The 26,932-nt window shown below is 34.0% G+C and overlaps 2 protein-coding genes, 1 long non-coding RNA gene and 1 pseudogene across 4 annotated transcripts; 1 reads left to right on the top strand and 3 right to left on the bottom strand.

Moving 5' to 3' along the window:
• Window positions 1-890: 890 nt before the first annotated feature.
• LOC125877928 (uncharacterized) lies at window positions 891-2,726 on the bottom strand. The gene is made up of 2 exons (XR_007447644.1): window positions 2,547-2,726; window positions 891-1,288 (listed from the first exon to the last, which is right to left on the bottom strand). It is a non-coding gene; the product is annotated as an uncharacterized LOC125877928 (long non-coding RNA).
• Window positions 2,727-6,761: 4,035 nt separating this feature from the next.
• LOC125877884 (pentatricopeptide repeat-containing protein At2g34400) lies at window positions 6,762-10,630 on the top strand. Of its 2 annotated transcripts, XR_007447641.1 has the most exons (4): window positions 6,763-7,732; window positions 8,603-9,558; window positions 10,022-10,158; window positions 10,277-10,630. XR_007447641.1 is itself a non-coding variant. In XM_049559173.1 (2 exons), the coding sequence occupies exons 1-2, from the start codon at window positions 6,816-6,818 to the stop codon at window positions 9,552-9,554; spliced, it is 1,869 nt and encodes a 622-aa protein (XP_049415130.1). In that variant the 5' UTR covers window positions 6,762-6,815; the 3' UTR covers window positions 9,555-9,665. The 2 variants fall into 2 exon arrangements, 1 of the variants encoding a protein (XP_049415130.1); XM_049559173.1 differs by lacking the exons at window positions 10,022-10,158; window positions 10,277-10,630 and having other exon boundaries at window positions 6,762-7,732; window positions 8,603-9,665.
• Window positions 10,631-11,193: 563 nt separating this feature from the next.
• Window positions 11,194-11,680, bottom strand: LOC125877910 (TMV resistance protein N-like). Its single transcript, XM_049559203.1, has 2 exons — window positions 11,374-11,680; window positions 11,194-11,278 (listed from the first exon to the last, which is right to left on the bottom strand). The coding sequence occupies exons 1-2, from the start codon at window positions 11,586-11,588 to the stop codon at window positions 11,215-11,217; spliced, it is 279 nt and encodes a 92-aa protein (XP_049415160.1). The 5' UTR covers window positions 11,589-11,680; the 3' UTR covers window positions 11,194-11,214.
• A 13,809-nt stretch (window positions 11,681-25,489) lies between these two features.
• The window catches only part of LOC125877581 (subtilisin-like protease 4), a 6,960-nt pseudogene continuing 5,517 nt past the window's right edge, over window positions 25,490-26,932 (bottom strand).

Genomic DNA, 26,932 nt, shown 5'->3' on the forward strand with positions numbered 1-26,932 from the left:
GGATCACTATAAGACACTCTAAACGATGAAAAGAAGGCAATAATAAAAAATGACCTGAATAGTCATTACAAATTAGTAGATGTGTGTATGTATATATAAAGTACTCCTCCTTCACCATATATATATGTGAAACACACCACTTACAATTTAAGCATAAGCATAATGCCTTATTGTTTTAGTTTCAACTAAGTCCCAACGATTTTCTTATCGAATCAAAATAGTTAGGGTGATCTAGAATCGACTTAATAGCACCATAATAATCGATAGAGTCCTCTCCAAATAATTATTATGATACATAATTAACTCATTCTAGTACTTCAAACATCCAAACTCATTGTAATCTTCATAATCTAAGCTCAAGAACTAGCTAGGTTTGAATCAAGCTTGTTGATTATTAATTCATGAATAAGAAGCTTTGACTCATCTACCAATTTGTGTGTTGTATCTAGACTTATTTTTCCCTCAATATTAATAAAATCCTTTTAGTATTTCCTTCATTATAATTTTCTGTGACAGAATTTGAATACGTAGAAAGTTAAAAAAGAAAAATCAAGACTTTTGAAACTTAAAAGCATATAGAACATGTCATAACGCGTGGTTATGAAACTATAATTTTTTCTGTTAATTAATATTCCTCTGTCTCAATTTATATGATTCACTTTCCTTTTTAGTCAGTTCACAAAGAATGACAAGTTTATAAATTTAGTAACAATTCAACTTTAAAATGCTCATTTTACCCTTAAAAATGTTTTATAAGCACAAACATCTATCACTTATTTTAGATCATAAGTATCAAAAATATTTTTTTCTTTCTTAAACTCAATATCAAATCAAACTAACGCATATAAATTGAAATGGAGGAAGTATAAAAAAAGAAAGAAGGTTCAAACTTCAAAGGTAAATGACTGCAAATAGTATATTTCAAACACACTCACACACAAAATTACAAAGAGACACATCAAAAGTGATCACCATTTAGATAATGGCACCACTGCTGCTATAATATATATAATAACCATGTAGTAATTAATTAATAGCAGCATTATTTATTTAATTATATGTGTATTACATAATATAAGATAGATAGTGCCATGTGAAATTAATGGCTTTATATGTTTTGATTGTTGTTTTCAACAATGGTAGTAGCAGTAGCAATCTCCATGAGAGCAACTGCCATATTTTGCATCTTCTTTTTCCATGCACCAATGGTTACATTTCTTGTGGAAACACTTCCCATTCCAACTCTTGCTATGCTTCCCACAGTGTTTTGCTTCTGTTATTTGTGTCTCTGCATAAAAAATATTGATACAATTTAAATTATATATATACTGGCAGTGTAAAAAATTGTTACGTACATTCTTTAATATAGAATGGATTCACACCAGTTCTTCTATTTTATTTTATTTTAGAAAAACTACAGATTTGGATAGTCATTAATCATTTGATATCAGAGGCGAAGTTAGGATTAGGAATTTTGGGGTTCTAAATTTTAGGACAAAAGAAAATGGGTATTTCTTGAGTTAAAGTTTAGCACGTTGTGCATGTTTAACATGTTCGTGTTTGTTATATATCATTCATGTAAATAATATGTACAAAGGTGGAGCCAAGATTGTGAGTTTTGAGGTTCTAAATTTTAGGACAGAAGAGAAAAATATTGCAAAATATGCTTTCTTTAAAAGGGAAAAGCGATTTTTTTGTTAATAGTGGAGTTCAAATCCACAACAATACTAGTGTAAAAAATAATTTTTACCACTGAGTTGTCAATCAATTCTATAAGGGGATTCACAAGTTAATATATATATATATATATATATATATATATAATGTTCTAATACAAATATAGGGTTTACGGAAAAGCTAGTGGGTTCATCTGAACCCACGAACCCCACCTAGAGCCTCCACCTCAAAACGTATGCATATATATACGTTTCACCATAATTCAACATGCTATTAGGGTGTGTTTGGTTTGGTTTGAAGGAAAATATTTTTTGGAAAATGATATTTTTAATTGGAGGGAAACAAGTTTCACCGTAAGTGATGTTTTCATTAAAATTCCAAGCTAAGAGATCATATGTGAACATAAAAATGCAACTTAGAATGTGTTAGTATATTCAATTTTTTCATGTTTGATTGGTCAAATATTTCGGATAACATTTTCTACAGGAAAACGAGTTCTACTAATGACATTTCACATTGATTGTGTCTTCCACCCCCAAACAGTACCACCTCATCTTACGCCCCACCATCCCACACTGTACCCTATCTCCTCACCCCGCCTTTCATAATATTTGTCTAAATAATTATAGACGAATGCTTTAAAAATAATATTTTTTACTTATCTACCGAACACAAGAAAATAAGTAGGATACTGATCACTTATATTTTCCTAAAAAAACATTTTTCAAAAAATTATTTTCCATGAAAAACATTTTTCTTCCTACCAAACATACCATATATAGAATCTAACATATAGATGATGTATTTACAATACTTTATCCTATTAAGCAACAAGAAAAAACAAAACAAAATACTTAAAAATTTCTCACCAGAAGCAAACATGAGAAGAAAGCAAAGTAGGATAGCAGAAAGAGTTATTATGTTAACTTTAGGTTGAGCCATTTCTTTAGCTCTTTTTGAGATGCTTTAATTTGTGGAATATAAGTTTTATAAGAGGGTCTATTTATAGTGACACAAAAATAATATTTTTACCAACACTTGTGTTTAAATTAACATTAAGCACACAAAGTAAAGAAAATGTCAAAAAAAAAAGTTTTGAATTGATCAAATTATAGGTTATCCTTCTTGCATCACATTCACCTCGAAAGTATTAAATGGACAGATAATTAATTATTCCTTAAATAAATTGACCATAGTAAAGACTTACTGGAAGCCTTATGATAGTCTTTATGTTCTTGTAATTTTTTTCCCCATATCTCTCTTTCTTTCTAATTGAAATATTAGTAGTTATTTTATATTTTTTATGGGAATGTAAGTTACTCCTTATGTTCCATGTATGTGAAATAGAGTTTTTCTCCCACAAATCAATGAAAAATTTATGTTAAGAAATATGATCTTTTTTGTATTATTATTTGGAAAATAATGACAGAAAACAAATTTTCATTGAAATAATGAGAAGCTTTCTATTTTTTTTTGCATGAAAACACTACTAGTTTTTCGTTTCTCCGTGAATCAATCAAAAATATATATTAAAATAATTACTGAATATTTTTTAGTGAAAATTTTAAATATGAGAGAATTAGTGACTTTTTAGTAGTGTGTGGGGAACCATTTACTTTAAATATGTTCATGAAAGAATTGCACATAAATTTCTACTTGAAAATACCCTTTTTCGTTACGTTTGAAATCACTTTAAACTTTCACTATACCCTAATAATAATATGTTTTTATAGTTATATAAATGTCATGTATAAAAGTTTGTGTTTCTTTTCTTCAACTCCTTACCCAAATTCAGCCCAACTCACTCATTTGACACCTATGTCAGCCCAATTCACTCATTTGACACCTCTAGCGTGTAATAAACTTATGAAAATTATTTCCCCTCTTTCAATCGAGAAAGTCAACATTTTGTGTTTTTAAGAAATCCTTTTCTTATAGAAAATGTCATCAACCAAACATAAAGACATTTAATCCTCACCTAACACACCTTACGTGCAATAGTAATTTATTATTTGTAGTATTGTATTGCAAGTTTATACTTTTGTCAAAGACAATAATGTCAAATATAATTGAAATGAATTATTTAGGTTTTGTTACGTCCTATACCTAATGGTTATTGTAAAATATACAAGTTTTATAGCTAGTCATTAATGACAACCATGCCAATTAGTTGAAACAAATTATATAGGCATTGTCACCCTGCACGCAATGGTTAATTGATCGTAATATATACTAAAAAGGGTTAAAGTATTAAACTTGTATGTATTGATAATATAAAGAATTTTGATATTATCAATGTATTATAACATGTTAAAGCTAACATGAACGTCTTAACTTTTACGTAATTAATGTCATCACTGTAACAAATAAAGGATTCTGCAGTAATTATTTAACGACAATAATATAATTGTCACATTATTATATTTAGCAGAATATTTACCGTCAGTATTCTATATAAATGTCGATAAAGGTTTTTGAGACTCTAAATGCAATGTTATTAACTCAATTGCCACTAAATATTTTGCAGCAATAAAAAGAAAATCTATTGCCACTTAATATCTCTTTTGTTGGAGATTTGGAGTGCATTATATTCTTAGCGATATTATTTGTAGTTATCTTATAGATATCTGTAAGTTAAATCAAACATTAAGAAAGATCAAGTTGCTTCAAGAATTCAAGTTTGAATTTTTCAAAAATAGTTAGGTATTTGTTGGATAGAATCGAAGTTAAATATATTTGTGGAGAGAGGGAAAATTGTTATCAATACTTGAGAAAATGGATAAAAAAGAACGGTGAAAATGACTTTTTCATGTTAAATTATTTGATATCTACTCTAAATAAGCATGTAGCATTAGGTGTTCGATCAAATATCCTATTTTCTTGATTTTGACTAAGTTATAGATCATGGTGTAGGGACCATATTGTAGGTATCTTGATCACTAATTTGATTATCGACTAGTTTCAATCAATTATTATTAAAATATTTGATAACTTCCATCATCAAGATTTAGATTAATATTTTTATAAAAAAAATATACATTGATGGTTAAGATAATATTTATATGTGTTTTTATAATCCCATGATCTCAATATTTTGTATCCCAAAGTAGATGTTAAGAAAATTTCATACATTAGGAATAATTCAAATATACTTTGAAGTAAAAAAAAGTGGTCTAAACCAACTCTTTATATAAAAATAAATAATCAACTTGGTTGATTTTTATAGTATTTTTTTTTTTTTTGTAATAATTGTGAATATTACCATTGACAATCGAAATGTTTACAACTCTAAAAAGAGAAATGAGCACCTTAGTACTATTACAACCACCTTCATGGATGGTGTTGCAATCACCTAGGCCTCAAACAGAAAACCAAAACCTATAGCTAGTTATACAATTGTTGTATTAATTAGATATTGACTATGTAAGGCTATCTTGGAACTACTTAACCCATTTATTCTATCCCTCATCTCTCATTGAATCTTCCTAATAACAAAACTCCAACGCTGTCTTTTGACCCACCTTATATATGCTCTGTGGTACTCCTTGTTGCTTGTACTGGAAACATGTTCAATCTGATAACTCATTTCTAACCTCAACTATCCAGGAACACTCATCAGCAAATTACAAACGAATCGAGGTCTCCAGTTGTTCCCTGGAACACAGACCACGTAGGAGATTGTTTACTGAAAATATCAAAGAGCAACTATCTATTAATTAGCTAGAGTGGAACAATTTTATCTTTTTTAACGGTTTAAAATTACATAAAATTTGAAACAACCATTAAGGGGTCATTTGGTAGAGAGTATTCGAGAAAATAATGCTTGCATTAGCTTGATGTATTATTTGTACCTTGTTTGGTACACTTTTCTAACCTATGCGTGCATAACTAATGCTTGTATTAGTAATACACTCTATTGTGTATTGAAGAGTGTATTACTAATACCATCTATTTATATGCATTAGTAATGCAGTGGGTTCTAATGCATGCATTAATATTATTAAAAACACAATTGCCCTCAAAAACTTTTTTTGCATCCTTTCCATTATATTTGTTGAGGGTATTTTTGTAAACAAATGTTTTTTCTAAAAAAACTATGTAATGCATACCAAATCAAACATTGTATAAAAAAATCTTATCATAACTAATATAAGCGTTACTAATGCAAGCATTACTAATACACTATATTTTACATTATTATTCTTATACACTCTACCAGACGACCCCTAAAAGTCTTCATAGATAATAAAACCAAGGACAATGTCTTATTTGAATCCCTACTCGGTATAGCTACCCCTTTTCGTATTTTATTTCTCAATTTTTTTACGAACTTGTTCAAAAATTTCATTATCTATATGTTGTCGTCGATCGTGACTAAAATTGAATTTCCTTCTATAAAGTTGTCTCGTTCATTATTATTTGTATGTATCAGACCATAATATATAGTGAATTTAATACTTTTTTAAAGCATTTTCCCACCTGTTCAAGGAATTTCTTTCTTGACATTTTTAAGGTTAGTTTGTCCTGCCGTGCCAATTTGTTGTGAAATAGTTTCAAATATATACCATAATTACAATAAATATAGCCATATTTTTATTTACATAAAAAATAACCAAAAGTCATAGAAACTATACATTAAAATACACTCAAAAAGCTGAATATAGTTTACCTATACATGAGTCATACACTGACTACACATTATGATATACTCAAATAGTTGAATATAAGTTAACTGTACATGAAGTATACCATGAATACGATGTACACGTTACTATTCAATTCCGACCAACTCAAAATCACCTCTAAACAATAAAAAATTTTAGATATGAAATTCTCTCAATATTTCAAATGTTTTTATACATAATTCATGTTTACACTTTACAGTATGTCAAATTTTAAAGAAAAAAAAAGAACAAGAAGAGGAAGAAGATGGAGGAGGAGGGAGGACAAAGAAGAAGAGAAAGGTTGCGTAAATTTTATATAAGTTCGAACTAAATAAATGGTAAGTAAAGTTTATGGTCTAGAACCAAATCATAACAAAGTAAGACCTAATTTCCATAGTAAATTTGAAAGCCCAAATATCGACCCAAAATTTTGTACTTGTAACATCTACTTCTCACTTCTTAGATAGACAAACAATGTTTCTTAGAGCTAAACCCCAACAATATAAAATCTCCCGCTTTTTCACCATTGAAGCAACAAAGCAAGCTTTCAATAATCAACAAGAATGTTTTTCCATTACTCAACAACTCTTATTCCTCTTGAAACAATGCATTACAATCAAACAAGTACAACAAATCCATACCCAAATGTTAATTTACTCTATAGACAAAGCCAACTTTTTGCTTTCAAGAATAATAGACCTCAAGAATTTTGACTATGCTTCTCTTCTTTTTTCACATATTCATAGCCCCAATGAGTATGCATTTAACATTATGATAAGAGGGTTAACTACAACATGGCAAAAATTTGATCTTTCTTTAGAATTTTATTACAAAATGAAGTCTTTGGGTTTGAAAACTGATAATTTCACTTACCCTTTTGTGTTTATGTGTTGTGGGAATCTTTTAGCTATGAAACTTGGTAGATTAGCTCATTGTGAGGTGGTGAAAAATGGGTTGTTTGTGGATTTTCATGTTGGTCATTCTTTGATTACTATGTATTCACGTTTTGGAAAGATGGGTTTTGCAAGGAAGGTGTTTGATGAAATTTCACTGAGAGATTTGGTTTCGTGGAATTCGATGATTTCGGGGTATGCTCAAACGGGTTGTTCGAGAGAGGCAGTGGAATTGTTTATGGAAATGAGGAATGAGGGGTTTGAACCTGATGAGAGGAGTCTTGTGAGTGTTCTTGTGGCATGCGGGGATTTGGGAGATGTGAATTTGGGAAAGTGGGTGGAGGAGTATGTTGTGGGGAAGAGAATGGAGATGAATTCTTTTATTGGTTCAGCTCTGATTAACATGTATGGAAAGTGTGGAGATTTGGTTTCTGCTAGAAGGATCTTTGATGGCATGAGGAAGAAAGATGCCATCACTTGGAATGCAATGATTTCAGGGTAAAAACACTTACTTCAACAGTGTAATATCCTAGGAGGTTTGCATCCTATTTGCATTAAATGGTCAGGTTTTGTTTAGTTGAGATCATCATTTTATTATTTGGTCACAATGGGGGAAAAAGGCTCTATATAGGTGATATCGATAATGTTGGAAGTATGTTTTAATCATGTTAGTATATTTACTTTAGATCTTATGCTTTCTAGGAATTTTAGCCCTATCTGAGATTTTTATGTCAATAGAAATATAGAGAACTTCTATTCTTTATTTTGTATTTTATTGGCTTGAGATGAGTTTAAATGGAAGAACATGATAAGTGAGGATTTAATGAGGACCATGAGACCTAAAGTTCAAAGCTCAGCGAAGGCAAACATACTAGGTGATCTCCCATCTGCCAAAGTCTTGGTGGACAGAGTTATCGGTATTGTGATGGTGCGTGGTAGCAAATACCCCATGGAATTAATCATGGTGCACACAAGATAGCTTGAATACCAGTGTTAAGAAAAAAAATGAGGATTAATAAAACCAACCGCAACTTGCTTGGGACTGAAGTATAGTTGTCCTTGTTGTTTGTATCCTTTTTTCATTTGAGCAAGGGGTAGACCAAATCCAAATCTGGCTTGCAGTACTTCTTTCAATAAATTCCATGTGAGATATATGCTAGTTTCTCGCGGTTCCAATCCGCTATAGTTTTTCCAAATGAATGTGCATTTAGACAACCAAAAGAATAACTGTGTTTTGAAGCATAAAAAATATGAAGCCTGCTGTGATTTATTTCCTGTCTTGTTGAGGTTTTTCTGTTTTACTAGTACAAACATTTATTGTTCTCCTTTATTAGTCTCTTCCACGGATCTGAATAATATTTATTACAGGTATGCACAAAATGGGTTGTCCGATGAAACAATCTCTTTGTTCAATGCCATGAAGGAGGCAGGAGTAAACCCAAATAATATCACACTGGTAAGTGTTCTCTCTGCATGTGCTTCAATTGGAGCCCTGGATGTCGGAAAAAGCATCGATGACTATGCATCAAGAAGAGGAATAAGGCATGACATATATGTAGCTACGGCCTTAATTGATATGTATGCAAAATCCGGCAAGCTGGACGATGCATATCAAATTTTTGAAAGCATGCCTAGAAAAAATGAAGTCTCTTGGAATGCAATGATTTCTGCTCTTGCCTTTCATGGAAGAGCACAAGAAGCATTATCCATATTTGAGCGCATGTCACTCGAGAGTAGTGATGCCCGCCCAGATGATGTCACGTTTGTTGGAGTACTCTCAGCATGTGTACATGCAGGGTTGGTTGATCAAGGCAAGCACATCTTTGATATAATGAACTCATCATTTGGATTGGTTCCAAAAGTTGAGCATTACTCTTGCATGGTTGACCTTTTATCTCGTGCTGGTCGTGTATATGAGGCATGGGACTTCATTGAGAAGATGCCTCAAAAACCAGATGAAATTTTACTTGGTGCATTGCTTGGTGCCTGTCAGAAGCTCAAAAATATTGATGTCGGGGAACGAGTGATGCAGCTACTCCTTGAGATGGAACCGTCAAATTCGGGTAATTATATAATATCATCCAAGATATATGCAAACCTCCGAAGGTGGGATGATTCAGCAAGAATGAGACAATTAATGCGACAGAAAGGTGTGACTAAAATTCCAGGCTGTAGCTGGATTGAGATGGATTCTCAACTTGTTGAATTTCGTGCTGGTGATTCGTCACATCCAATCGTAGATGGGATTCAACAAGCACTAGACTTGTTGTACGAGGAGATGACCATAGAAGGTTATGTTCCAAATGTGAATCTTGTGTAGAAAGGTGAGGATGAAGATATTTTATACCTTACTATGTTTATCAGGTGGAATTGAACTTATGTATTAAGAGAAAAAACTATGAGAAAAGATAGGCATTGAACTCAGGAAAATCTGGCTTGTAAAAATTCTGTTTAAGATTCCAGACAACATGGTTAATGAGAAGAAAGCTCAGGTTTTTAGACTTTACCTCTTTAATGATTTGCGCTGGCTACTGGTACTACTTTTCACATGAAATGAAGTCAGTCTGCATTGCCGTAATGCAATTTTTAGTTGGATTTCATTCAGTAAGAACAAAAGCTAGCTTGATGAAAAGTTTCTTTTCTATTAAATAATTTTCGATTTTCAAGCTTGGGTCACTCCTTTAGATCTCTTGACATGGTGAAATAGCTTATATCTTCTTTGAAGTGATATAGAATTACTCGTTATTCTCAATTCAACTAACTTAAGATATTACTATTTGCCTACAGTATGTAACTTTGCAGCATGGATTGTTGGATAGGCAACCCGGTACCTCTATGATCATCATGAGTGCTTGAACTGAATGCATGATCAGTTTGTTGGATTCAGTAATCGGCATACTTCCATGTGAAGTCTGACTTGCCAGGTACATATATGGTCTAAACATATCTGTTTATTATCTCAAGTACATGTTCCTTTACATGTTAGCAAGTTGTCGCGACTCTTTAACTCTCTAATATTTCTGACTGGCCTTGTGGATGCAGGATCCTTTTATGCCTGCTTCGAAACCAAATGAGAAGTTACACATAGAGGAACCAGAAATGGTAACTGAACAAAGCAATTTCAGGAAATGATCAAGCAAGAAGCGATCCAATCTCCGCCACACCGAGTGCATAGTAAGATTCCTCTCTCAAATCCTGCAACCAAAGTATACATATTTTGCTGGACAACACAGAAATTTGGTGCTCCTTGTCACGTTGCTTGATGTTCTTCGGTTGTAACTAAAGAGTGAAAGTTCAGCAAATTGTAGCGAGTAGTGCCCCTCCCCTTCCAACACCCCCTGGGGCATTTACGCCTGCATGGTTTCGGATGGAACTTTCTGAATTTTGACGAAAATATTTCTAACTAAATGTTCTCCCTACTTATTTTATAGTTTGTGAACAAATTATTTTCCTTCTCACGTAGGTGCACCATTAGCATCCATGACTAAGTATTGTTTCCAAACTTCTAATCTAACTGTGATGCTTTCCAGACTTTAATTTTTCTTCATTCTTTGCAAGCCATGATAATAACAGAGAAATTTACATTGTACATCTTAAGTCGTCACCTCATGACTTGAATTTTGAAGATTTGCATAAATGGCACGATTCGTTTTTGGACCTAAACGAATCGTCACACATTGTTTACTCTTATCGCAATGTCCTAAATGGCTTTGCTACTATGCTAACTCCACAAGAAGTTGCAGCTTTGAAAGACAAGGAAGGGGATCCTATCAGTCCGACCACGAAAACTTTTTCATCCACAAACCACTCATACTACAAATTTCTCACCATTGGTGCAAGCACTACTGACAGAAAACAGAAAACAGAAAACAGAAAACATATATACAAGGACAGTGACTATCTTAAAGTCCATAGTGAAGGTGTTAAACATCAATTTCATGTTTTTTTTCATAACATTTCCTACTAAAAAATGGTGGAATTTAAGTCTTGCATAATTTGGACGAAATTTGATCAACAATATGCTGAATACAGTTTGATCGAGTCCTACAAAAAGAAAAATAAGAAAGAAGATCGATGATAAATTAAGTATTTCTAACGTATAGAGTACACATAATAAATTATTGCATATATATGCTCACCATTGGCGGATGTCATATCCTTTGAGTTTGGCTGCTTCAGTTAGGGCAGTCCTCCATCTTTGCACCTTCTGCATTCCCTCAACATCATCCTTATAATTTGATTCGTATTTGTCAAACGCTTCAGCAAAGCTCTCCATTTGCTTTTGAACTTCTGATGGATCCACATCATAGAATAATGGTATGACAGTTTGTACGTATTCATCCTTGGATTCCATGATCTTCACTAGTACATCCAAGTACCACCTTGGTGTAGCATAACTCTTTGAGAAAACGACGAGGGCAAATTGAGACTCTTTGATAGTTTTCAAGAGTTTTTCTGGTGTTGAATCGCCATCCTCTAGCGGCATATCATCTTGAAAGGTTGATAATATTCCCTTGTGTTTCAATTGTTGGTACAAATAACCTATAAAGATGATATGCCATCCTCTAGCGGCATATCATCTTGAAAGGTTGATAATATTCCCTTGTGTTTCAATTGTTGGTACAAATAACCTATAAATGTTCTCCAAGTATCTTCAATTTTAAAACATAGAAAGACATCATACTTCCCTTGAGAACTGTACAATGAATTACTCGCATAATTATAAGAAGAAGATGATGTCATGGATTTACTTAATTCATGGAGGAAGAGGAGGATGATGATGAGAGGAGGAGGAGGATGAGGAAGAATAAGAAGAAGAGGAAGGTACAACCTAGACAAGGGGTTGTTAGAAAGAGGACAAAGATTTGTTCCAAGTTGGTGCAACCTTTACCCACACATGCATCAGTTTTCAGAGTCCTAATGGTTATAGCTCCAAGAGCCCTGAATAGGCTCAAAGCTGCAGGTGAACGGACAATACTTGAGGAGAGACGACTCTCCATAGATGGAGTTGTGGATGACTACCCATCCATCTGGAATACGATACAGTTCCACAAGTTCAAAGGATTCACCAAACCCAGGAATCCTTACATCCCTTCCTGGGTGAGGGAGTTTTATACAACATATGCTCAAGCCCTTCCCAAGAAGCGAAAGGGCACAGTTTGGAAACCACTCGAAGAAGTGGAAGTAAGAGGAAAGAAGGTTAAGTGTGATGCAGGAGCCATTAATATCGCATTGAAGATGCCGACATTCGAATCCAATTTATATTCACTATGAATGCGCCACGATTTAGATTCTCTGAAGGGTTGGTTGACACCCTTGATCTCTGACTCTTCCCCCTCCTGGATGACTGATGGTGCCAAGATCGAGAAGAAATATTTGAATGTTGTGGCTAGATATTGGTTAGGATTCATCAGCAACAACTTGATGTCGTCCCAGAATGAGTCCATCTTTTGCCACGACAAGACAATATTGGTAGGTACCATCATCGGTCGAAAGCACATACATGTTGGTGCCATTATTGCTGACGAGATGATGACGAGGGCGAGGTAGAAGCAGACATCGCTCCCATTTCCAAATTTGATCACGTAGTTATGTGAGAGGGAAGGAGTCCCTTTTCGGGCTTTTACAAATGTGACAGTCACATCGGCCACATCCAGTGACATTCAGAGGATCGAGGCAGAGTGTGTGAGATGATGTGGCTCGGAGAAAGCCACCACCACCAAACTCTACCCCTGTGGTCGACCTTGCGACCTTGGCATCTGAGACCAACACACTAGCTATTTCTGTGGAGCAGACAAGTATCCCTACACTACTGCTTTTACAGTTTCTAAGACTATTATTGTTGCTTCTACTGTGAGGTATCCCTCCTTTCCTATTACCCGTCCCACCTTGACCCAAACATTGATCTATCAAATGGGAACCCTTGCTCGGTCAACAAATGTTAGAGCTATGCGGGTTGAGAAGGTTTTGCCCAAGATCATTGACCAAGCCATTCAGAAGACCTTGACTCATTTGTAGTCCATTTATATATATCATTCTCAGAGATTTGAGTCGAAAACAATTTTTGTTAAATCTTGAGAACATGTTTTCTATATTCTCATAATCTGCCATTTTGAATAGTTCATATCATTTATTAGTGAACTGATTCATGCTTCTTACACTTTGTTGGTTCCATCATAAGTTACTTCAAATTTATCCCACATTTCTTTTGCAGTTTCACAAGTGGAGATTTTATCGTATTATGCTCCGCTAACTGCATATTAAAACAAACTTATAACTCTAACATTAGTTTGAATTACCTCTTGTTGCTCTTTCATGATATCTAAGAATTCCAGGTCAATTTGCTTGGAGGCAGATTCTTTTCCAGTGAGATCAGGAATTGATTTTGGTCCCTTCTTGATAGCAACCCATGCTTGGAAGTCATTTGATGTTACGAAGATTATGAACTTGTCTTTCTAGTTAGAGTAATGTTGACCATTGAAGTAAGGAGACCGGTTTAAAGAATGTCCATCTTGAAGGAGAGTATCAGAAACTTGATAGTTTACCATAAATCTTTGCTCACGTGTGGTTAAACACTTCACTTAGTGATACTTGCTCTGATAGCAATTGAAAGTTAGGAGGGGGTGAATTAAAATATCATAGTCGACTCTTTCTTCAAGGCTAGTTTCACAGAGTATAGATAATTAAAGAAGCAAAATATAAAAGAAGACACAATGTTTTTATCATGGTTCGGAGTACCGATGTGGTTCCTAGTCCGGTCCCCTTGAGTTTCAAGGGTTTTCTTTACAGCTTGGTGAGAACTTTTGGTTGGATAAGGATGTTAACCTAAAATCTTGTCTGATGTGCAAATCAGAGTTACTATCTTGACACAGCCTCTACCAGTATAACTTACACTCAAATTCTTTCTTTCTCTTTAATTTTCAATTGTACACTCAAATGAATACAAAGTTTTATGAAAGATGAAAGAAGACAACAATACAAGTTCAAGTGAATTGCGTAACTAAAACTAGAGAAGCAGGACTAATTTTGATCCAATTAACAGTAATCGAAAGGATAATATCAACTAGGAGGCTGAACCTCGAAGAAGAAGATAGCTATATCAGGGCAAATTCCGAGATAGAAGCTAAGAAGAACAGAGTAAAAGAGAGAAGAGAAGAATTATCATATATCATTCAATGCCTTAACAATTGTATTACATCTCTATTTATAGAGTTGAATTGAAAGCTAAAGCTACAATCTAATGAAATAACTGCTCTAACAAACTCTAACAAACAATGAACAGTGATAATTGTTTTTGTGACTAATGAACAGTAGTAACTACTTTTTAATATTCCTAATCATCTACACTCATCTACGCATTGTATCAATACCCCCCAATGGAAACCACCCTTGTCCTCAAGGGTGAAATGCAGGAAACCTGTGTTGCAGCTCATACAGGAACTCCCAAGTAGCCTGAGAAGCATCCAAACCAGACCATTGAACCAAGACTTGACACACAACCTTCTTACCCTTTTTGACCATCCGTCTCTCCAATATCGACTCAAGACTGGGACAATAAGGACTTGAAAGATGTAAAATAGGGGGATGATTAATGATTGTAGGCACCTCATAACACTTTTTAAGTTGAGAAAATGAAACACAGGATGAATAAGGACATCAACAGGTAAAAGCAACTTGTAACCTACTGCACCAACTCTAGAAAGTACCAAGTAAGGACCAAAATACTTTGCAGCAAGCTTGTTGAAAGGCCTAGAAGCAACTAAAATCTGTATGTAAGGTTGCAACTTCAAGTAAACCAAATCTCCTTCCATAAATTGCCTACCAGACCTGTGTTTGTTAGCTTTATCTCTCATGCTTTGTTGTGCTCTAGTTAAATGGAACTTGAGCAGGGCTATCACAACCTCTCTAGCCTCGAGGGATCTATCAACCATGTCATTAGAAGACTTACCAGCTAAGTAAGGCAAGTGTATTGGTAATTTTTGACCATACAAAACTTCAAAAGGTATACATTTCAAAGTAGAGTGGTATGTAGTGTTGTACCACCATTCAACAAGTGGTAGTTGCGTAGCCCAAGTATGAGGACTACAGAGCAAAAACATCTCAAATATGTCTCCAAGGTTCTGTTAAGAACCTTTGTTTGACCATCAGTTTGAGGATAGTATGTTGTCGATTTATGTAGTAAGACCCCCTGTAATGTAAATAACTCTTGCCAAAAAGAACTTAAGAAAATGGGATCCCTGTCACTTACTATAGAAGCTGGCATACCATGCAATCTGAAAACATTGTCCAAAAAACACTGAGCTACAGATTCAACAGTATAAGGATGTGCAATAGCAATGAAGTGACCAGACTTACTGAATCTGTCCACCACTACTAAAATGACATCCTTCCCTTTGGACTTAGGAAGACCTTCAATGAAATCTAGACTGATATAAACTCATACACCATCAGGAGCAGGTAATGGTTGAAGCAGTCCAGGGTAAGCTGATGTATCATACTTATGCCTTTGACAAATATCACATTTCTGAATAAAATTCCTAATGTCAGCTGCCAATGACTTCCGGTAGAAGAGGGATTGTAGCCTCTTAATAGTTGCATCCATACCTACATGACCACCTTGTGGTGTTGAATGCCACAACTGAATAATGGATTGTCTTAACNTGCCAAGAAAAACTTAAGAAATTGGGATCCCTGTCACTTATTATAGAAGTTGGCATACCATGCAATCTGAAAACATTGTCCAAAAAACACTGAGCTACAGATTCAGCAGTATAAGGATGTGCAATAGCAATGAAGTGACCAGACTTACTGAATCTGTCCACCACTACTAAAATGACATCCTTCCCTTTGGACTTAGGAAGACCTTCAATGAAATCTAGACTGATATCAACCCATACACCATCAGGAACAGGTAATGGTTGAAACAGTCCAGGGTAAGCTGATGTATCATAGTTATGCCTTTGACAAATATCACATTTCTGAATAAAATTCCTAATGTCAGCTGCCAATGACTTCCGGTAGAAGAGGGATTGTAGCCTCTTAATAGTTGCATCCATACCTACATGACCACCTTGTGGTGTTGAATGCCACAACTGAATAATGGATTGTCTTAACTGCAAATCAAACCCTACTACTAGTCTGCCTTTCCACCTTAGTTGAGAACCAATCCAGGTATAGAATTTATAAGGCTTTGCCTGTAACTTAAGAATAACAGCTTGCAACTCAGCATCAGATGTCCATGTTAGGCTAATTCTCTCCAAAAGTGTATTATTACGAGTCAAGAGTGAAACAGCCAACAACTCAGCACTTTGATTTCTTGACAATGCATCAGCAGCCTTATTGTCAGTCCCTTTCTTGAACTCAATAGTAAAATCAAAGGCCATCAATTTAGAAATACCAGCAACTTGAAAATCAATATGAATACTTTGTTCCAGGAGATGTTTAAGTGTCTTTTGATCAGTTCTCACAATGAAATGTTTTCCTAATAGGTAATGAGACCACTTAGTAACTATAAATATGATGGCTAATAGCTCTCTATCATACACAAACATAGCCTGATGTCTAGGTGCCAATGACTTACTGATATAGGCAATTGGATGCCCTTGCTGCATCAAGACAACACCAATTCCTGAACCACTTGTATCAATCTCAATTATGAATGGTTTATCATAGTCTGGTAATGCTAAGACAGGTGTAGTCACTAATGCATTTTTGAGAACATGAAAAGTTGTAGTAGCACCCTCATTCCACACAAACTTATCCATCTTTAATAATTCAGTGAGAGGTTTAGCAATGGATCCAAAATTCAGAATGAACCTCATATAATATTCTGTTAAACCAAGAAACCCTCTCAGTTGTTTGATATTTGTAGGGACAGACCAAGCCTGTACTGCAGAAATCTTCTTAGGATCAGTGGCTACCCCTTTAGCACTGATGAAATGACCTAGGTACTCTACCTCAGGTACCCCAAAAGCACACTTAGAACCTTTGGCAAATAGCTGATGTTGCTTCATCAAATCAAACACAACTTGTAAACGGTTCACATGGGTTGAGATATCCTTGTTGTACACCAATATATCATTAAAAAAAATCAGTACTGACCTCCTGAGAAGTGGTTTAAATACAACATTCATAAGACTCTGAAATGAAGAAGGTGCATTTGTAAGACCAAATGGCATAACCAGAAATTCATAATAACCTTCATGAGTTTTAAAAGTTGTCTTATAGATATCTGTTTCTTTCATCCTTAATTGGTGGTAACCAGCTCTAAGATCAATCTTAGAAAACACTTCAGCTCTTCCTAGTTCATCTAACAAATCCTCAATGATAGGAATAGGAAACGTGTCCTTTACTGTCAGTTTGTTAAGATTTCTATAGTCTACACAAAGCCTCCAACTCCCATCTTTCTTCCCAACAAGGACTACAGGTGAGGCATAAGGACTAGAACTAGGTTGTATCACACCTAGATCTAACATTTCCTGTACTAGCTTCTCAATACTATCTTTCTTCATTCCAGGATATCTATAAGGCCTTTTGTTAACAGGAGTAACTGAGTCAATGAGTGGTATTTTGTGATCAAAGATGCCTCTATGAAGGGGCAATCTACTAGGCATATCAAAGAGGCACTTGTACTGTTCCATTAAAACAATTAATGTAGGATGAATATCAGTACCTTGAGTTACTTGTATATTATTGCATTGCACATTAGAGGTTGCATCTGTCACCAAGGTTAGCATAAAGACCTGAACTAAATCAACACTCTTTTTGTTTAAGGATTGGGCCTTGGTGGTCTTGATCTGGCTACTGGCTCTCCTTAAAACATGTTTCCTCCCCAGATGCACAAACTCAATAGTTCTATTTCTGAAATCAAACAAAATCCTACCCAAAGTGTTTAACCACTGCACACCCAACACTATGTCAACATTCCCTAATGGTAGTAGTAGGAAATCAGAAGAAAAAGTTGTACCCTACAGTAACCACTTCAGATTTTTACACACTGCAACAGTTTGAACCTTCTTACCATCAGCCACACTAACTGATTGCTTATGTATAGGCAAAGCTTTACAACCGAACTTCCTTGTCATTGACTCATCAATGAAATTATGAGTACTACCTGTATCAATATGCACCTGTAAGGGTTGTTTTTCATGGTATCCAGTTACTCTAATTGTTTGATACCATGTACTTCCAGTAAATGTTTATAAGGAAATTGTTATGCACTCATCCACTTCTAACACTTCTTCCTCCATGATTACCTCCCCATCCTCCAGAACTTCAACCAAATATAACTGTTTCTTGGATTTACAAACATGCCCAGGCATATACTTCTCATCACACAAGAAGCACAGTCTTTTAGCCCTTTTCTCATCCATCTCAGCAGCAGTCAATAATCTTCTACCAGTATTACCATTACTGAACCTGTTAGCATTAGGTTCATAAGGTTTCTTGACAGTTGTGCTAGAGAAAGTAGGTTTTTGTACACCCTGAAACCTAGATGGAGTAAGGAGAAGACCATTCTGATTCCTGCTATTTCTAATTCCCCAAGACTTAGCCTGAGCATAAAAAACCTCTTCCTGCAACTTAGCTAACTTGTAGGCTTGCATTAAGGTTTTGGGTTCTTGCATTCTAACAGCCTTGTTGAGCTCAGTTTTTAACCCTCCCAGAAAAGAACTGATAGTAATTTCGTTTGACAAATTAACCCCATTCAATAACCTATCAAACTCAGCCTGATATGTTCTAACATTCTTAGTTTGTTGTAAATTTTTAAGTGCTTCCATGGAATCTTCAAATTCTTCCCCAAATCTTTCATTAACAGCCAACACATACTCAGACCAAGAAGGGTCTATAACTGAGTTCCTAGACTTCAAGTATGATCTATGCCAAGCAATAGCTTCACCATCCAAATGGATAGAAGCTACTCTTACCCTCTGATCATATGGAACTTCATCCAAGGCAAAAAACTGATCCACTTTATATAACCATGCCCTCAAATCCGACCTCAAAAATCTAGGAAACTCAAGTTTAGAACATCGGGTAAGAAATTTACCATTAGAATTTTGGAAATTCCCAGTTGCATTGCAAAACCCCTGTTCTCTGTCTCCACCCACAAATGATTCAACTCTATTCTGATCCATCTCCTTTCCCTTCTATTTCGCATTTCCTAGGGCTTGCTTCAACTTCATTAATTCCTTATCTGTCTGTACATTTCTATCATTGATATTCACCATACCTTCCATCAACTTCTGCAATTGTTCCTGTATCTGAGACAATTTTCCCTCCATTTCCTCTGAAGATTTGTCTTGATTTTTTTCCCTAGCAAACATGATTTCTTAGCCGAGGACCAACACCTCTGATACCAATTAATCCAATTAACAGTAATCGAAAGGATAATATCAACTAGGAGGCTGAACCTCGAAGAAGAAGATAGCTATATCAGGGCAATTTCGAGATAGAAGCTAAGAAGAACAGAGTAAAAGAGAGGAGAAGAATTATCATACATCATTCAATGCCTTAACAATTGTATTACATCTCTATTTATAGAGTTGAATTGAAAGCTAAAGCTACAATCTAATGAAATAACAGCTCTAACAAACAATGAACAGTGATAACTATTTTTGTGACTAATGAACAATAGTAACTACTTTTTAATATTCCTAATCATCTATGCTCATCTACGCATTGTATCAAATTTTATATACGACGTCGGGAGGTGACCGTCTAACTCTAATAGGAAAACCCAAGGGAGTTTCCTCCAATCAAGGATTTGTAGCGTTTCCTTGATTGAGTTGCACACGTCCATTTATCAGATATGTTCGTGTTACAATTTGCCTTTTCTTGATCCCGTTGATTTCTTCTTCTGCCTTGAGCATATTTTTCTTCCTTTTCAGCGTAGTCTCTTCCAAATGAATTGATAGTTGATATCTCTTGTGATTTCCTTCCTTCCATAGAAGATCTCTATTCTTTGATAATTGATTTGCTTGATTGTTGCTTGATCTTCTTTCCTTTTTAATTGATATTTGATTGATGTAGGTGAATCAACTCTCTCTTCATGTGTATGCTGGATTGATACTGATAAATCAATCTTCCTGATTTTGTGTGTCTTAACAGATACACAGTTCTTGATTTCCTGCAACGGAGTAAACTTGTCATTTGCAAAATATCGTGAAGCTAACAAAACCTACAAGAAAAGTAGGGTACGGAGTAGAGCTACAATGAAAATGTAGGGTAAAATATGAAATATAATTATTAAATAATAAATAAAGAAAAAATGAGAAGAAAATATTAAGGTAACGATGCGATCACACCAAATCGATTATTACATAAAATGAGTTTTTTCATCGTTATGTAACGATAGATTTAAACGATACGATACAATATAACTAAAGTAACAATAAAACAAACATTGAATTTAAACTAACAATACAATATACTACAACGAGTAACAACCATCCAAACAAGGCGTTAAGCTTTGAACAAAAACAAAATTCCAAAAATTCAATTAATATGAAATAGAGGGAGTAAAGATTTACTGACTTTGACAAATCAAAATACTAATAGCATGCCATTTTATTTAAAAATATTACATTAAAAAATGGAACAAAAAAAAAAAAAAAACACTCTCCTCTCTCTCTTTCCTCAAAGATTTGATTCTATTTTTTCCACTTTATCAAATTCAAACATTCCTTTCACCAATGGCCGTTCTTTTCTCCATCACTAATTGGGACCCTCCACACACACTAAGAAGAACAAGTCGCACTACTAATCAATCCATAATTGGAAGGTTTTGAATTCCAATAATTGCATCCTATGAGCACATAATTGGAGGGTTTTGGATGCATATAGTAAGCAATTTCTTTTTTTGGGCATGTTACCTCAGACACAGAGCATTTTCAGACTATTATTCCTAGCTAAATAAAAGTGGACTCGTTGACTATTATTTTCTTAATTAATTATTACTGTCCTGTCGATTTCTAAGTGGAAATATCAATTTTTTTTTTAAGAAACAGTAACATTTCATTAAGAGTACAAGATTAACTTTTTCTAGATAGGTAAAAAAATAATAAAAGTTGAACATAGATTTTTATTAAACATTGTGCAGTAACTTTTAAACAATAACATGTACGTGAGACTTTTTTTTACTGAATCATACATACATAATGGACAAGGACTTACAAACCTAAAATAACTTTGAACTTCCCTTTAACCGTTTAACGATATGTTAAGTGAATTCAAAAGCTTAAAATAAATCAATGAATTATTTTATTTTGTTAGCACAATATAAATTTCAACGAAGGAAATTCAATTGAATCGTTTTCTCAATAATTACCTTCATGGCTCCACCTAGGGGAAAAGACAGAAAATTTTAAAAGGTTCAAGATTTAATATTTATATTACCTACCAAAACTTTAATAGATAAGAAAAAATTACTAATATTTTCTATTTTTAGTGACATTTAATCCTTATCTCCCATGATTTCCGCTCATTTCATTGCCATGAAAACCCCTTAATTATTTTGTTTTTCAAAAGAAATCCCTTTATTTTTGCTGATGTGGACCTACTAACTTAATGTATATAGCAATCACTTGAGTTCCTAGCCTATATATACTCACCCTGCCAACATCATTTGATAGACAAGTCTAAAATATTTAGTCTATGAGGTTTGCATGAAGACGTAGAGAGTGAAGTTGCAGCCAAGGATGACTTGCCGGACCATAAATTGCAAGGATTTTCTAATTCCGGCAAGTTGTTCTTGGCTATAGTTTGCTCTCTTCTTCTCATGTCATCCTCGTTAGACCTATTTTTTCCTACTTCTCCAAAAGAATTTTCAATTTCGAGGGTGTATTATTTGATATGAAGGATTTTTAAAATCACTTTTTAAATATTTTGTACGTATTATCTAAAAAATCGTTTGTGTATAACATAGGAAAACACTATAGGAGTTGAAGGTGGGGTAGGGGGTGTTATGATGGGTGAAATCAGAGATGTATTGAAGGGTGGGGAAGAAATAATCATGTTAAATACGACTTGTGATATTTTAGTGGATCCATTTAGTTGAGATGTTCTATATTTCGATAAGGTATATGACAGTTCTAGCAGTGTGGACGAGATGTTATATCATCACATTGCTCATAGTGATTCTTGTCAGTTAGAAAATCTCACAAATAGAGTTAAAAGTGTATTTTTATCACATCACTTAATATGTTGAGTTTAGGGATGAGTAAGTATTTTGTAAAGTTAAAATATTTTCACTCCTTTATTTCCTTACATTCAGTTGAATATATATTTATGTCTATTGTAGTCCTTTCATTCAGTTATTTCACTTCGGCTATATTACATATTCGTACATTCAATGTACTGATGTCATTCGACCTGCATTTTTTATGATGCAGATTTAGGTACTTAGGATCTTCAACAGGAATTTCCTTGAGATCACTTCATCCGTCCGTCAGCTTTTGAGTGAGGCCTCCTTGCTTTCGAAGGACTTCAATTTTTATGAGTTGTTAGTAGTAGCTTTTTGGATGTGTCTTGGGTCATGTCCCGACACTCATCTTTATACAGTAGAAACTTCATAAATAGATAGTTTTGGAGAGTTCTTTCAATTTCAAATGTTTTACTTAAAACTTATATTTCTTACTCAGTATACTCGGAGAGTTTTGAGATTCAATAAACTATTGATTAAGCATTTCTTTTAGTTTGATGCTTGTGAATGATTGAGTTAGTCTTTCACTTGTAGTCAACCAAAATGAGGGTTCTCTTGGAGATCAACAATGATTTTCGAGCGTTGGTCACGTCTAGGGTGTAGATTCGGACCGTAACAATTTGCTCCATAACTAAAAACATTCGGTTCTCCCATTCTGTTTGAAAATACAAAATCAATATTAAACAACAGAATTACCAAATACTTCGCATCGCGAGAAACAGAACTTAATTAACTTGATGCAGATTTTATTTCTTTAACCAAGTTAATCAGTGGAGTAGAAAATCTTTCAATTTTATTCTCCAGTCCTAACAGAATATAAGATGAAGTAGAAATATAAATAAATTTAAATTTGTTAAACTCTTTATCCCTGTACTTAGAATGGTAAACCAGAAATACTGTTAAGATGAGAAGAAAGAAAATAATCGAGTCTACAAAATTCCTTGTGTGTTCTTATGGAATATATATAATTCCCTCACTGTATTTGAGGTTGTGGATTATTTCTTTCTAGGATAAAACGGATAAACCTATTAAAGAAGTAGTGATGTCTCACACTTCCATAACTTCAGTGAACTCAAAAGTTATCAAAGAAATCACACAAAGACTCTACTTTGTTTGTAAAAAATGTATGTAAAAGAAGGAGGAAATTCGTTGCAGAAAACTGAAACGAGACCTCTCTATTTAATTATAACCAATGAATGGTGCAAATTCACCTGCTTAGAACATGCATGTAGGGGTGTACAAAATCGAATCGAAAACCGAACCAAACCGTAAATCGAGTCAAATCGAGCAAAAAAACTCGACTAGTGATTTGGTTTGACTTGGTTTGGTATTGGAAAAAAAAACCCAACTATATTTGGGTTAGTTTGGTTTTAACTAAAAAAAACCAACCCGAGACCAAACCAACCCGACATTATATATGTAATTTTAAAATTTTATTTTATACATAAAAATATTTACTTTGATATAATTTTAAAATATTTCTTATATTATTTCATAGTTTTTATCTTTTAATAAATTATTTCAAGTTTAAAACTTAGAATTCGGAATGGTCCAATAAACATTATAGTTCATAGATGTTGATAATTATAATAAAACTTAAATCAAAATCAAATTAATACTAATGCAAAAAAGAAAATCAATTCAACACTAAGAATGACAATAATATTGAATATTTATTCTTTAGTTTTACATTGGTTTAGACAATTAAAATTCATAATCTAATTTTAATTTTCCTTAAATATTTAGTAATGTAACTAATACTTATTAAACTTATTTTAGCATGATTTAGTACTTTTAAATTATGATCATTTTTCATTATGACTTTGCAATATTTATTTAATATGATGATTTCATTATTATTTTTTATTAAATATTTTTGTGTCATCAGTACTCATCTCATATTTTGTATTATTTTTTTAAGAAGCACCTTAGATAATTGTATTTTGGTTGGACTAAAGAAATATTTGGAGCACAAGTTAATTATATGTTTGTATGCAAACTTTATCGAAAAAATCCAAAAATCTGAAAAAATCCGAGGTTTATTAGTTTGGTTTGATTTATAAATATAAAAATTCGACATGATGGTTTGGTTTGGTATTTGAAAAATCCGAAAAAATCCGAATTTTATTAGTTTGATTTGGTTTATAAATTTAAAAATTTTACACAAATTGTTTGGTTTGATATTTGAAAAACCCAAGCTAACCCGATCATGTACACCCCTACATGCATGGTGTCTTTTGGGAAAAGAAATGTCAATTCGAAAGGAACAGGTCCTTTCCAAAACAGTTCATGAATTTTGAATTAATTCTGTTGAGTGAATTAATTAGTCAATTATGTTACGCGAATTTAATTAATTCAAATGAATTAATTAATTCAAAATTTTAATTAATTAATAAATAATTCAGCAAATTAATATTAAGAAAAGGAAATTAATTAATGAGATTGATAAATAAATTTTATCTAAAAAATTATCAATCAAATTATTTGCCGAAGCCGAGGGCACCTTCTACTTAACCCTTTAAAGCTTTTCCTAATATAAGGACAAAACTTTTCCTTTCTTCTACCAATGAGGGAGAAATACTTTTCATTTTCCTCCACTTGATTCGCCTTAATTCTCAATTCACACCTTACTTAAACCCAATAATACTCAATTTCTTTTTGGCTCTAAAAGTGTTTCTCGCCACATTTAGCCCATTCATAATAGTTGTCGCCCTTCAGTACCACAGGAGTTATACATATTCATCATGTGGATCTGCTGAAAGCAAGAAATATTCAGAAGTCAGATTCTACTTTCTGATCCAGTGCCTCCCCTCCGTCTTTATTCTTATTCTTATCGTCGCCCAATTTATTTCTAGGTTATAGCCATTATATTGATACCATGAAAGAATGTACAAAAGGTGACAATGCTTTCTGTATTTCTTATTAAATAGGTTGTAGCCAAAGTTATATACAAATCCCTAAACCTTGATGACCATGAAAAACTATTGAAAATAATGGAGTAATAATCTCCTAAATATATACACCTTACAAAAATATTCCACCGCCTATGTACACTCTTACAAATCACATATTGTAACACCTGGAGCAACAATATCTTGTTTCAAGATTCCAGGACTTGCCCTGTTTGGTCCTCTGCCTGAAAAGCTCGCAACTTCTCGAGCAAAATCATCTTCAAATATGGTTCCTCTGAATAAAAATGTGGAGAGAGGATTTGATGTTGAATTCATGTACGATCTAATCTTTAGTCCATCTGTATAGCTCACATGTGCTTCTGGAACAACATGTGGTTCGGCAGAGACTGTGAACCCGTGCATTTCATCGTTCACGAGTATCATTCCAGCACCACCAGCATTCTTCACATAATGTCCCTTACCAATTCTAGAAGTATTACCATCAGATACACACAAAACAATTTTTCCTTTAACATCTATATTCTCCAATGACTCCGCGCTGCAAAATGCATCACTGACATTTCTTATCAGGGGTAACATTGTCTCGGAGAAGTCTTTGGGCTGGAATCCTGATTCCCCATAAATTTCTTTTCCATCATGTCACGCCCCGAGCCTACACCCTGGGCGGGATCGGCACCCGGAGACCATTTCTGGCCCCAAGCGAACCCTTGGCCTAGCTTTCTTAACTCAGCGGAAACCTAACCCAACAGAATAACTCAATGCAATGCAATATTACAAAACAACTTAACTTATAAAATATGGCCATAAAGGCAACTCGAATCTCAAAATAGAATATTTACATATATACATATAGATGAGAGACTCAAAACTAATTGACTGGTTGTCTGTCTATCTATGAAGCCTCTAAAATACTGAGATGGATGTTGGGACAGACCCCGCAACATCCTAATAAAACAAAAACTAAGAACACAAAATAATTGAGTCCTCCGGAATGCAAGGAGGCTCACCACTGACTCTGGAGTGCTCAGCCGGATCAACGACGTGCAGAATGCTGATCCGGGGTACCTGAATCTGCATCATCAAACGATGCAGGCCAACTGGCATCAGTACATGGAATGTACGAGTATGCGAGCTAGAAAACTAAGCAACAAAGGCTAGAAGGAAATCTGGAAGAACCTGAATAGCTTACCTGGCTCAACTCAACTCAACCTGACTGACTTCTTTAAATATAAGGCAATTTAAAACAAGTGCGATATAAAGAAAGACTGTTTAAAACATGCTATAAACTCTATGTGTATACAAAGATACAATAAGCCTGAAATATATATAGAAATACAATGAACTGATGTATATAAAAATACAATAATCTCTGCGTATGAAAATACAATAACTGCTGTGGGAGTTTCTCTAACCGACAACCATCACATAAGAGCTATAGTGATGATACAGCGATCGACCTCACGCTGCCAGAGCATCTTATACCCGGCCAAAGGTATAAGACCTGAACTGCCTAATGGATCCACTAGTCTAATCTGAAAAGGATTCATCTAAAAAGTATGATCCTTTTCTACCCATGGTGGCTAACAT

The sequence above is a fragment of the Solanum stenotomum genome, chromosome 9, assembly GCF_019186545.1.
Source record: "Solanum stenotomum isolate F172 chromosome 9, ASM1918654v1, whole genome shotgun sequence".
In the NCBI taxonomy this organism is placed as follows: domain Eukaryota; kingdom Viridiplantae; phylum Streptophyta; class Magnoliopsida; order Solanales; family Solanaceae; genus Solanum; species Solanum stenotomum.

Bases quoted from the DNA above. Each gene is read 5' to 3' on its own strand.
- LOC125877884 (XM_049559173.1), top strand. From the start codon at position 6,816: ATGTTTCTTAGAGCTAAACCCCAACAATATAAAATCTCCCGCTTTTTC. The intron at 7,733-8,602 runs GTAAAAACACTT...TATTTATTACAG, and splicing joins TGGAATGCAATGATTTCAGG to GTATGCACAAAATGGGTTGT.
- LOC125877910 (XM_049559203.1), bottom strand. From the start codon at position 11,588: ATGGAATCCAAGGATGAATACGTACAAACTGTCATACCATTATTCTAT. The intron at 11,279-11,373 runs GTGAGCATATAT...TTCTTTTTGTAG, and splicing joins GGATATGACATCCGCCAATG to GACTCGATCAAACTGTATTC.